Source organism: Orycteropus afer, unplaced genomic scaffold, assembly GCF_000298275.1.
Source record: "Orycteropus afer afer isolate SDZICR_OR568_19922 unplaced genomic scaffold, OryAfe1.0 scaffold00694, whole genome shotgun sequence".
In the NCBI taxonomy this organism is placed as follows: Eukaryota; Metazoa; Chordata; class Mammalia; order Tubulidentata; family Orycteropodidae; genus Orycteropus; species Orycteropus afer.
The window spans coordinates 305,297-318,122 of NW_006922281.1; the positions used below are offsets into that span (position 1 = coordinate 305,297).

At 51.8% G+C, this 12,826-nt stretch overlaps 1 protein-coding gene across 1 annotated transcript; it reads right to left on the reverse strand.

Annotated features, from left to right (window-relative positions):
• Positions 1 to 313: 313 nt before the first annotated feature.
• LOC103211086 (zinc finger protein 8) lies at positions 314 to 11,703 on the reverse strand. The gene is made up of 4 exons (XM_007957005.1): positions 11,638 to 11,703; positions 3,607 to 3,733; positions 3,086 to 3,181; positions 314 to 1,719 (listed from the first exon to the last, which is right to left on the reverse strand). The coding sequence occupies exons 1-4, from the start codon at positions 11,701 to 11,703 to the stop codon at positions 314 to 316; spliced, it is 1,695 nt and encodes a 564-aa protein (XP_007955196.1).
• Between the last annotated feature and the right edge of the window lie 1,123 nt (positions 11,704 to 12,826).

The following is a 12,826-nucleotide window of genomic DNA, read 5'->3' on the forward strand; positions in this document are numbered from 1 at the left end:
AGCATAAAGGTGGGCAGTTTAAACCCACCCAGCGGCACTGCAGAACAAAGGCCTGGACACCTGCTTCCATAAGGATCACAGCCTCGAAAACCATGTGGATTGCCAGGAGTCGGAGCAGACCTGATGGCAATGGGTTTGGCTTTTGGTTTGGGACCTGCCGATCTCAGACATCTGTGAAGCACCACGGCCTTAGGAAAGCAGTGGTCAGTCACCTTGGCCATCACCACCCTCAGCTTCTCTTCCCACGAGGACATGGTGGGACTTACCACATCTATGTACCCGTGGTTCAAAACTTGTCTGCAGGGTTTCCCTCCTACGTGGACTTTCTGATGTCCAAGAGTAGGGAGGTGCTGATGGCAGGCTCTCCCACACCTATAACATGCACGGGGCTTCTCTCCTGCACGATCTCATGGATGTCGAACAAGGCGAGAGCCCTGCCAGCAGGCTGTCCTGCCTTGGTTCCACCTGCGCTCTCTTCCACACGCGGGTACTGGTGTCGGATGAGGGGGGCGCTCCGGCTACAGGCCGGCTCCCGCCGGTTCCGTCCTCGGGGCTCCTCTCTGGTGTGAGTTATCTGATGCCGGATGAGGTGCGAACTCTGAATGAAACACTTCCCACACTGACTGCACTTAAAGGGCCTGTCGTCTCGTGCATCTCGACTCAGCGGTGGGCTGCAGCCAAGGGCTTCCGACCACTCCTGCTTCGCTAAAGCTGCCGTCTGCTCGAAGATGAGCCGCTGCCGGCACTCGTAGGGCTTCTCCCCGACGTGCTTCCTCTGATGCTGCGCCAGGGAGGAGCTGTGCCGGAAGCCCTTCCCACAGTGATTGCACTCATAGGGCCGTTCCTCGGTGTGTGTTCTCAGGTGCAGGAAGAGGCAAGTGGTTCGTGAGAAGGATCGGCCGCACACGCTGCACGTGTAGGGCTTCTCCCCCGTGTGTGTCCTCTTGTGCCGGCCAAGGGATGAGTTCTGGTTGAAGGCTCTCCCACAGTCCCGGCACTCGTATGGCTTCTCCCCAGTGTGAATCCTCCGGTGCACGGTGAGGTGTGTGCTGTGGCAGAAGGACTTCCCACACTCGGCACACTTATAGGGCTTGTCTCCCGTGTGGATTCGCTCATGCTGAACGAGGGAGGAGTTCTGGCTGAAGGCTTTTCCACACTCCTTGCACATGTACGGTCTCTCTCCCGTATGGATCCTCTTGTGCACCGTGAGGTGGGCGTTATGGTTAAAGGACTTACCGCAGTCAGCGCACTTGTAGGGTTTCTCCTGCACTGGGGTCTTCCCAAGCTGCACAGCGTCAACGTCCAGACCCAACACTGTGCTGCAGCCATTGTTTTCAAAGGGCTGTTGCCCGGAGGAGCCCGTCTGCTGACTGAGTAAGCCTGAGTGATGCTCTGAGCTTTTGACTTGTGAGTCGGAAGTACAGAAATATTCTCCCTGTAACGGACTGAGGTCTGAACTCATGATACCGTTTTCCCCAAGTCTGAGGTTTCTGCTGCCGCTATCTTGAGTGGACGCTTCTTTACGGTCAAACTCCAATTGATTCCTATCGTCCTGGTTGAGCTTCCCGGGCTTGCGTTCACAGGCCCATTCCTCCTCTACTGTGGCAGGCCACAGATCAGCCCTTGGGAATCCTGTCCTCGCCAGGACACGGGGCGGCACCTCTTCAGGAAGTCCCTGCCTTCTGGGTGATGCCTGACCTTCAGCTCTAGTCTCCCAGCCTGAAAGAAAACCAGAGAGCTCTGAGACGTTGCGGGACAAAAATTAAGAAGACCAGGCTCCAATGCCTCAGCTCCATGTACTGATCCAGAATACCAGTTACCTGTCCTGCCTTAGGGCACAGCCCTCAGATGTGCTCATCCATGGACATCAAGTGCCCCTGCCTAAAACACAGCTTCATTCATTCAACAATGTTCATTGAGCACCTGCTGTGGCCTGGGCCCAGGTCCAGGTCAGAGGTCAGCACAGCACAGTCAGTTTTGACCCTCAAGTTACAAATGGCTTTTATGACTCTGAAGGGATCAGAAAGGCCCCAATGTGGTGTCAGAGGCATCTGAGTGGAAGGTCACACTGTGGGCACTGCTGACTAAGTGTAATGGCCACGTCCCTCTTCTTCCAGAAAGGGGACAGGGCATCAATTCACCAGCCCAGGCAAAGGCTCACAGCTGGATCAAGCCAGTGACGGTGCAGGCCCTCTCCCAGCCCGGACCAAGCCAGTTACGACAGTGCAGGCCCCCTCCCAGCCCGGACCAAGCCAGTTATGACGATCTAGGCCTCCTCTCAGCCTTCCTCACACTGTGGTCCAGTCCTGAGTGAGGAGACCTAGGTGGACAGCATCTGGATTTGGGCTGGCATCACTCTTACCACTTCTCTCCCTCCTGCCTGGAGTGTGGACGAGATGGCTGAAGCTGCTGCAGGCATGCAGCGCCCGTCCTGCCATCAAGGAAACATGGGCCAGCAGGGTTTCTGAGGGCGAGAAAGCCCTCCTTCTTCTTTGTACCACTCTAGCCCTGTTTTCTGTTATTTGCAGGGAACACATATTCCTTGTTAGCAAGAGAACAGAGTAAGGATGAGGGGAACAGGTTTACAGAAACTGGGAAGGCGCGAGAAACAGAGATTATGAAAGACAAGTGCATGCATCAGAAGTGATGCTGTGGAAAGGGCAACGCCAGCAGGTGAGACAGAGCCAACCGGAGAGAAGACGGAATGAAGGAGGGGAAGGGGGAGTCTCACCACAGGAGCCAAGGGGGACACCCTCTGAGCTCAGAGGGAGGAGAGGCAGGTGAGGGTGCTGTGATGTGGAAGGCAACTCCACTGCCACTCCACTGGCAGAGGGCTCACGGAAGCCCACCTGGCCTCCCTGGACATCACCCTGCACACCCGCCCTGCTGTAGACTCTGCTTGGGGTCCCTTGGCTGTAATAAATCTTGGCTGTGAGAACCACTGTATGCTGAACCCTGAGGCCTCCTGATCAATCCCTGGGCCTGGGGTGCCTTGGAGACCCCAATACACCACCTTCCCAGGCCGTACACCTCCAGTCACCCCCTGACTGGTCCCTGCAAGGACTCCTGCCTGATGAGTTCTCACCTGGACAACAGCCTTGGGCAAGTCCTCTCTCCGCCACCCACAGCTCAGCCCCCTGCTCCAGCTGGGAGATGACATCGGGTTTGGGAAGCTCAGGCCCTGGAAACAGGAAAAAGCACAGGACAGACTCCTGACATTCAGGACAAGAGGCGGCCATGGAAATAGCCATGCAACAAGGCGGAGACTTTGCACTGAGACACATGCCCCAGGGGTGAGTGTGAGCAGCCACAGTCAGCTCCTTACCCCAAAACCAAACTCACTGCCATTAAGTCAATTTGACTCATAACTACCACTCCTTGGGTTTCTGAGGCAGTATCACTATGGAAGTAGATTGCCCAGTCTTCTTTCCAAGGAGTAGCTGGTGGGTTTGAACCGCCAGGCTTCTGGTTAGCAGTCAAGTGCCTTAGGTACTATGCCACCAGAGCTCCTTCCTCACCCCAGTGCCCCCATAAAATTCGTAGTTACAACCTACGAGTTGTCAGTCATCACCAGCACAGGTAATCTGCTTGCCAGGTGGGCCTTACCCACATCAACCAGGTGCCCGAAGGTCTCCAGCATCACGTCACGGTACAGGGTCCTCTGGGCAGGGTCTAGTTGTCCCCACTCCTCCCGGGTGAAGTCCACAGCCACATCTCGGAAGGTCACTGGCTCCTGAAATGCGATACACAGTCTTGTCAGCTGGACTGTCAGAGTTCTCGGGAGGAGGAGGAGTGTGGAAGGAGAAGATGAGCAGATGTTTGTCCTGAGAGAGTGGGGGTCTGATGATGAGAGTCAGGCTGAACTGGGCACCTACTGAGCCCCTGCAGCCAGGTGTGGACTTCACAAAAGGACACAGGGGAGCATCCAGGAAACATTGGCAGGGCCAACCCATAGGCAATCACGGATGGCTGCAGATGCCCAGCTGAGACTAGTCTAGTTCACTGACCTTCATATTTGTAAACTGAAGAAATGGTAGTGTGTTTTGGAGCAGCAACTAACACACAGCAGCAACTAACTGGTATACCCATGAACTCTCAGACACAAAACAAGGCTTATTATCCTCCCGGAAGAGAGGGGTGCATAGCTGGGGATCTGAAACCCACATGCCTCCAGGGGCTGGGCAGGCTCACAAATGCCTAAGTGGGACAGTGTAAAGGGCCCACATGAGCACATGCTCTGAACTGTGGTGCCAGAGGAGACGAAGAGCATGCTCCAAAGGGCACCTGGGACTCAATGACTGGCACAGCCTTGTGGAAATATAGGGCCCATGGGCTCAGAACTGCCGATCTTTAAGGAAACCAAAAAGCCAAACTCACTGCCATCAACTTGATCCAACACATAGCGACCCCTCCTCGGGTTTCCAAGGGGTTATCTTTACAGAAGTAGAATGCCCAGTCTTCCTTCTGAGGAGTGGCTGGTGGGTTTGAAGTGCCAACCTTTTGGTTAGCAGTCAAATGCCTTAGGCACTACGCCACCAGAGCTCCTAGCTCGCTTTGGAGAGAAGCTGGAAAATAGGTCAGATTTTTATATGGAAACTTTGGATTTTTATAAGTGGGTGCAATATATCTAAAATGTGTCTCACAAACAAAAAAAATCCATATATGGGCTGGATGTGGCCATGGCTAAAGGCCAGATCTGCCTGGATCAGTCTTGGTTCCGCCATTTCCTCTCTGAGAGGCAGCTTTGCTTCCCAGTTTCCCACCTCATCTATAAAGAATCTTCCCCTTGGTATGATGGGAACTAAGTACATGTAAGATGCTTCCTACAGGACAACTGGATAGCTACATGCAAAGGAAAAGACCCAGATCCCTGCCTCACACCATATACAAAATTTCAAGTGGATAAAAAATGTAAAAGTACCAGTTAAAACTATAATACTTTTAGAAGAAAATTCCTAGAAGCCTTTGTGACCTTGGATTAGGCAATGCTTTCTTAAATATGACACATAAAACACAAGCAACAAAAAGTAGATAAACTGGACTTCATCAAGATTAAAAAAAACTTTTGTGCTTCAAAGGGTAAATCCAGAAGTTAAAAAGACAACCCATAAATGCCCAATAAGCACATGTAAGGATGCTCAACATCACTAGCCATCAGGGAAATCATAAGCGTAAGATTTCACTTCACATCTACTACGAAGGCTAAAATCAAAGCTATACAATTACAAGTGTTGGTAAGGATGTGGTTAAGTTCGAAAGCTTGTATATGGCTGTGGGAATATACAATGATGTGGCTATTTTGGAAAACAACTGCAGTTTCTCAAAAGGTTAAACACAGTTACCACTTGAACCAGTGTATGTTGTTGTTGTTACGTGCTGTGGAGTCAGACCTGACTTGTAGTGACACCTCCTTGGGTTTCCGAGGCAGTATCACTACGAAAGCAGATTGCCCAACCTTCCTTCCAAGGAGTGGCTAGTGGGTTTGAACTGCCAGCATTCTGGTTAGCAGTCAAGTGCCTTAGGCACTATGCTACCAGTGCTCCCTCCGGTGTATATATACCTAAAACAAATAAAGACATAAGCCTACATGAAAACCTGTAAAAGGGGGGTGGGAACCCCAGACTTGTACATGAATGTTCACAGTAGTACTATTTATAAGAGCCAAAAAGTGGAAAAAACCCCAATGTCCATCAATTAACGAATGGATAAAGAAAATGTGGTGCATCCATACACTGGGGTATTATTTGGGCATAAAATGGAGTGAAGTACAAATAGTGCTGTCACACCATGGATGAACCATGGAACTTATGTTCAATCAAAGAAGTCAGACGCAAATGACCACATATCACATGAACTCATTTTCATGAATGTCCAGAATACATAAAGCTATAGGGACAGAAGCAGACTAGAGATTGCTTGGGCTGGGGCTGGGGGTGATAGCTAAGGGGTACAGGGTTTCTTTTGAGGTGATGAAATATTCCAAAATTGGTTTTGGTGACAGCTGCAGAACTCTGTGAATATACTAAAAATCAACAAATTGTACACTTTAAATAGGTGACATTGCATGGTATATAAATTGTATCTCATTAAAGCTGTTTGTTTCAAGAGGATGCAACACTGGAAGTGCTCACTCCTCTATGCTAAGAAATTTGGAAGACAGAGATCTGGCCAATCAACTGGGAGAGATCTGTAATCGTGCCCATTCCAAAGTAAGATGATGCAACAGAATGCAGAAATTATCGAACAGTATCATTACTATCAGGAGCTCTGGTGGCGTAATACCTAAGGCACTTGACTGCAAACCAGAAAGCTGTCAGTTCAAACCCACCAGCCACTCCTCGGAAGGAAGTTTGGGCAATCTACTTCCTTAGTGATACTGCCTCAGAAACCCAAGGTGGGGTCGCTATGAGTCAGATCCGACTCGACGGCAGTGAGTTTTTTTAATCATTACTATCACAAATAAAACTTTGCTGAAGGTAATTCAAATACAGTTGCAGCCATACATCAACAGGGAACTGCCAGAAATTCAAGGGGATTCAAAAGAGGATGTGGAGCAAGGGATATCATTGCTGATGTCAAATGGATCTTGGCTGAAAGCAAAGAATAACAGAACAATGTTTACCTGTATTTTATTGACTATGCAAAGGCATAGTTTTTGACTGTGTGGACAATAACAAGCTATGGATAACACTGAAAAGAATGGGAATTCCAGAACACTTAATTGTACTCATGAAGAACCCGTACAGAGGCCAAGAGGCTGTCATTCAAACAGAACAAAGGGACATGGCACAGTTTAAAATCAGGAAAGGTGTGCATCAGGGTTGTATCCTTTTTTATACTTATTCAATCTATATGCTGAGAAAACAATCCGAGAAACTGGATTATGTGAAGAATGTGGCATCAGGATTGGAGAAAGACTCATTAACCACTTGTGGTGCAATGAATTACCTGGTACGGCTTTTTCTAGCCAGTCTTTGTGACTCCCACTAGATTAGTGGGTGGGACCATGCAAATAGGTGTACGGAACTCTAATGCGGGGATTGGTTAGTTTTGCCATTCTGCCAGGCTAAAAATGAGCCTTCCTAGAGGCAGAACAGGGTCTCCTCCATCAAGAAAAAACCAGAATTGGCGTGGAGTACATCCTTGGACCCCAGATCCCTGTGCTGGACCCCCTTCACAGAAAGATGGCAGAGATGACAGGCAGAGATGACAGGCAGAGACAACCAGCTGCGGAACCACAGGGCATGGTCAGAGCAGCAGGCCTGCCGGCCCACACAGTGAGAAAGGCAAGTGCTCTAGGGCATGAGGCTTGCTGGCAGAATGGGGTGCATCCAGGTATACCCACTGGCTGAGCCAAAAGAGCTTGTAACACTTGTCTGAGCAGGGCAGAGGCCAGGCTGAGAGGCCAGGAGTCAGGGAGGTGTCCCTGAGGGCACAGCGGAGGGGAGACTGTTCTGATCAAAGAACTGTATCCTGAGCACGTTCCTGGACCTGAAGTGTATCCTGTTACTTCCCTAATCAACTCCATAACCGTGAATCTTGTCTGTGAGTTCTGTGTGGCTATTGCAACAAATTACTGAACCCAGAAAAGAAGCAGTGAGTGCCATGGGAGGGACGGGTGGTGTCAGAGTTGGTAAAAAGGCTGGAGGGTGGTGGCAGGTCTGGCCTCCTAGGAACAAGCCTTGAACTGCTGGTGACTCGTGTTTCCCCCTCGTGGGATGGGAGGAGGTCAGGAGATGTCACCCCCACATCTTTTTGTACCACCTGTGATATGACATGGGAGCGCTGGTGGCGTAGTGCCTAAGGCATTTGATTGCTAACCAGAAGGCTAGCGGTTCAAACCCACCAGCCACTCCTCAGAAGAAAGGTTGGGCAATTTACTTCTGTAGTGATACCACCTTCGAAACCCAAAGAGGGGTCGCTAAGAGTCGTATCTGACTTGAGAGCAGTGAGGTTTATCTGTGTGTGTGTGTGTGTGTGTGTGATATGACACAACCTTGCTTGCTGAAAATGAAGAGAACTTGAAGCACTGACTGATGAAGATCAAAAACTGTACCCTTCAGTATGAATTACACCTCAATATAAAGAAAGCATTTGCCAAGGGATAGATGTAGGAAGGTGGGAATGGGTGGGGGGAAGAATGAAGGAAGGGGTGGGCACAAGGAGGAAGTGGGGAGAATGCTGTTACAGTGTGGGGATTGCAGTGACTGTCACAAAACAGAATGTGTATGGATTGTTGAATGGAAAACCAATTTGCTCTGTAAACTTTCACCCAAATCACAATGAAAAATATACATATTCTCCTAATTGGACCAGTAAGCAACATCACGATAAATGCAGAAAAGACTGAAGTTGTCAAAGATTTCATTGGATTTGGATCCACAATCAGTGACCACAAAAGCAGCAATCAAGAAATGAAATGATGTACTTACTGCACTGGCAAATCTGCTGCAAAAGAACCCTGTAAAATGTTAAAAACCAAAGCCTTTGTTTGAGGACTAAGGAGCACTTGACCCAAATGACCACCTTGTATGTGTGTGAAAGCTAGATAAGGACTAAGGAAGACCAAAGAATAGCTGATGCTTTTGAACTACAGTGTTGGTGAAGAACAGTGAACATACCATGGACAGCCTGAAGAAGGAACAAATCTGTCCTGGAAGAAGTGCAGCCAGAATGTGCCTTAGAAGTGATGACATGACATCGCCTCCCGTATTTTGGACATGTTATTACGAGGGTCTAGGCCCTAGACAAGGACGTCACTTCTGGAAAAGGGTCCATGACAAAGAGGAAGACCCTCAGTGAGACGGACATAGCGGCTACGACAATGGGCTCAAACACTGGATTGTGAGAATGGCCAACAACCAGGAAGTGTTTTGTTCTGTTGTACATAGGGTCGCTGTGAGTCATAACTGACTGGATGGCACTTAACAAAAGTTGTCACAAAAAAATAAAACTTCTGCCTGTTTTAGTTAACGAGGCTGAAGAACCTGGGGTGGCATTCTGCATATGGGTCCTGGCCGTGCTCATGTGATCACTGGTGAGGTCAGCAGACCTCCACTAAGTGTGGCCATCCCCGTCAACAGCTGAGCCCTCACCAGAACCTGGGTCTTCCTGTCTGCATGGCTCTAGGGGAAGCCGCCCAGGGTACATTCTCCACCTTGCAACCCAACTGTTAGCAGGACTGGGGACTGGGGCTCTCTTACACTGGCACTGGCAGTGTAAGCTAAGCAGATTCACCCTTTCTGGAAAACTGGGCTTTCCCCAGTTTGCACCCTCACATACTCTGTGACTGGACAATTTCACTTGTGGCACTTGGTCTCACAGAAATGAACATACTAGTCACTAGTCACCTCTGGGAAGAAGGGCCCCTGGACTCTGGGGAGCCAGCTGTGTTCTGCTCGACACAGTGGTGATCACACAGGTATGTGTGCCCTGTAGACCTCATCAAGCTGTAAGTACACTTCACGTTTGTAGCCTTCTCTGTAAGTTCTATTGCAATTTTAAAAACTTTTTAAGAAAAATGTGAGCAGACAAAAAAAAAAATTAAAGAAATTGTAATTTGGGCAGAATGTGGTTCTGGCAAAACTTGGCAGGAAACATACAGAAGCCCTTGGTTTGGAACAGTCTCTGCTCTTGTTCATGCACCCTTACCTCCCACTCTGACCTTCCACAACCCCCATCCACACTTCCTGTGCCTTCTCCCCTTGCCGGCCACCTTCACCTACTCTGTGGGGGTTGCCGGCGATGGGCCTGGCACCAGATCCACAGAGCACTGGTCTGTCCAGGCCTGAGACCTGTCAGTGGCATCCCACACATCCCTTCCTGCCTCCTTCTGGCTTCCTTCCTGGGACCCTCGGAGGAGACCACTTCTTGTGGTCCTGGCACTGCCCTTGTGGCTCTGTCTCACATCCCTGCACCCTTTGTCTTTCTCTGAACTGCTGGGCCTCGTGGGGAGGCTGTGCTCAGACCTCTTTGGTCCACACTCACCCACTGGTGACCAGGCAGCCCAGGCATCAGTCAACACCTGAGGACCAGGCTCTACCTCCTCTCTTTTCTGCTGCTGCCTTTGCTCAGCCCTGAGTACCTTCACCAACCCCAGAAGTCTGGATGGTTCTAAAACCCACACCACTCCTGCTTAAAACATGGGCGAGCATGGTTACAGGGTAAACACCCTCAGCCTGGCAATCAGATCCTTGCCGCTTGTAGTGACCAGCTTGCACAGGGTCCCCAATGGTCCCGGCTCCTGTATTCATGCCATTGTGGAGTCCCACCCAGCTGAGCCAAGGCTGACCTGTGTAACCAGTGGGACTCTTTGGGAATGACACAGTGACATCAGAAAGCAGGCCACAAAAGGCACTGTAGCTTGCACTTCATCCTGCCGTGGCTCACTTGCCCTGGGGGAGGCTGGCTGCCATGTTGTGAGGGTACTCAAGCAGCTCCACTAGCAGCCCAATGGGGAGGAACCGAGGCCACCATCAGCCTGTGAGTGAGCCATCTCAGGGATGGAGCCTAGTCAAGCCACAGGTGACAGCAGTCCCAGGTGACACCTTCTTTAGCCACAGCCAGAAACACCAGCCAAGTCATTCCAGGGTTCCTAACCATCAGAAGAGCCCTGGTGGTGCAATGGTTAAAGTGCTCTGCTGCAACCAAAGGTCGGCTGTTCCGACACCAGCGCTCAGTGGAAGAAAGATGTGGCAGTCTGCTTCCATAAAGATTTACAGCCATGGAAACCCTATGGAGCAGTTCTACTCTGTCCCCCAGGGTCACTGAGTGGGGAATGTACTAGACTGCAATGGGTAACGGTCAGAAACTGAGGCAGTAAGTATTTCCGTTGCTATGTTGTGGGTGACTGGTTACACGGCAGCAGGTAACTAACAGGACCATTCGGATGCCTATCCTCCTGTTGCCTCCCTGCCCGCCCCCCCCAGCAGGAGCAACCTGAATTGTGTTCTCATGTCGCACCCCGCTGAAGACATGCACACGAGGATGATCAATAATTACACTCTGTGCACACCTCTGAAACACGGCAAAACCCCCAATCAAGCTAACCAACTGGGCCGTACATCCCTTCAAAGCTGCGGGGCTCCAGGACAGTGCCAGGCCACCTCACAGCGCCCGTCCGCTCACAGGGGGCGTGGAGACCGTCCGTCACCCCTGGGGGCCTGGGCCGCACCCTCAGGCGGGGCTTCGCGGTGGAGGCGCCCCGTGGATGTCTGCTGGCCCCGTGCGCACTAAGGAGGCGCCGTTCGAAGATGGAACGGGCTCTGCCTCCTCGGCCTCGACCGACTCTCGGTCACCTTAGCCCGGGCACCAGGGTCGATAACGGCTCCCGGGGCGTGGCTGCGCGCAGCGCGAGTGTCCTGCCTCCCCCGGGGCGGCCTCCGAGATGACCTTCCCCCCGCTAGGGGAGCGGGTACCAACAGAGCATGCGCATTCGGGCCCGGGCGATTCGGGTTCGAATGCCGGCTCTGCCCAAATAGCCGGGCCAGTCCCCAGGCCTGGCGGCGCCTCAGTTTTATCTTCTGTAAATGGGGACAACGGCCACGCCCTCTTCACTACGCGCTGTGTGGGTTAAGGGTTAGCATCTACGGGGTCGCTTCATCTGCGACCCGATGCCGTCGTCGTTGTTATTGTTACCTGACGCCGGGCTGCTGGCAGCCCCACGGCTATCGCCACCACTGCCGCCCTCTCCTCGGCGTCCATCCTCAACGGATGAGGCGAGGACAGGCGCCCGAGCCTTCTACTCACTGCCGCCTGAGGCGACCCCCAAATTCCAGAGCCGCCTCTGCCACCAGGCCCACCCAACTCTTCAACCGGGGGACAATGGCGGCCTCGCAGCCGATGCTAGTACTACAACTCCCAGATGGCAATGCGGCGCGCCGCGGCGCCCGACCAATGGGAAACGCCGCCGGCCGGGCCTCCAACCAATAGGGATGTTGTGGTCACCGACGGGGCTATTAGAGGCGGGGGTTGGGGGCTCAGGAGCAACTCAACTGTGATGCTCGGCCGTTTGAAGGCCAATTGGGGCCTCCGTCTCCGGTAGGGACGTACTGAGTGGTCCAAAGGGACCTGCGAGAACGGACCGTTAGAATTCTAACGGCTGGGGATAGGTGGGTGTTACCTGCGCACTTGGTGGGAGCGCAGAGGGGCCTCTTGATGACGACCACAGCCCCACAAACAAAACACCGAAAACGCTGGCTCTGGAGTGGGGTGGCCTGGTTTGAAGTCCCGGGACCTGCGCTTCCTAGCTGTGTGTGACGTAAATGCGCGGGAGGCCTGGGGCTCTTCAAGTTTTGCTCCATATAGATATATATAAAACATGTCCACGCATCAAAATTGCATGTGTGAAAGTTTCAGTTTTGTTAACACTTTTGGAAGGTAGTGGTGGGAAGGGGACACAGGGGGCTCTGACAGCTGGTCACATTCTGCTTCCTAATCTGGGTTAAGTGGGGAGGGAGAGACACACACACACACACACACACAAAAAAATAATAATAATCACGAACATAATCGTTTCCACGGCGGGTTAAAGGCGTGAACAAGGAAAGTCACCCGGGATGGAGAAGCCAGGTTCCACTGTGCTTGCGAAGTCCGCACCCTCCCATCTCGGTCCCCATTCTGTGCCTAGCTCTCTCTTCCCTCCTGCCCGGCTCAGGTAGGACACCTCAGTGTCTCACCCGCAGCCCCGTCCTGGGCCCAGCCCACCCGAGTCTGCAGGTGCCAAGAGCTGGAGCAGGTGTCAGGCTTCCTCATTTACATGAGCAGGTGGCAGGCGCTGCTGTGGGAACTATGGGTCAGAGACCGCATTCAGCCTCTACCTGGAGCC

Coding starts and splice junctions, on each gene's coding strand:
- LOC103211086 (XM_007957005.1), bottom strand. CDS start 11,703: ATGGACGCCGAGGAGAGGGCGGCAGTGGTGGCGATAGCCGTGGGGCTG. Junction 3,734..11,637: donor TGCCAGCAGCCCGGCGTCAG/GTAACAATAACA, acceptor ATCGCATTTCAG/GAGCCAGTGACCTTCCGAGA. Junction 1,720..3,085: donor TGCCCAAGGCTGTTGTCCAG/GTGAGAACTCAT, acceptor GTTTTCTTTCAG/GCTGGGAGACTAGAGCTGAA.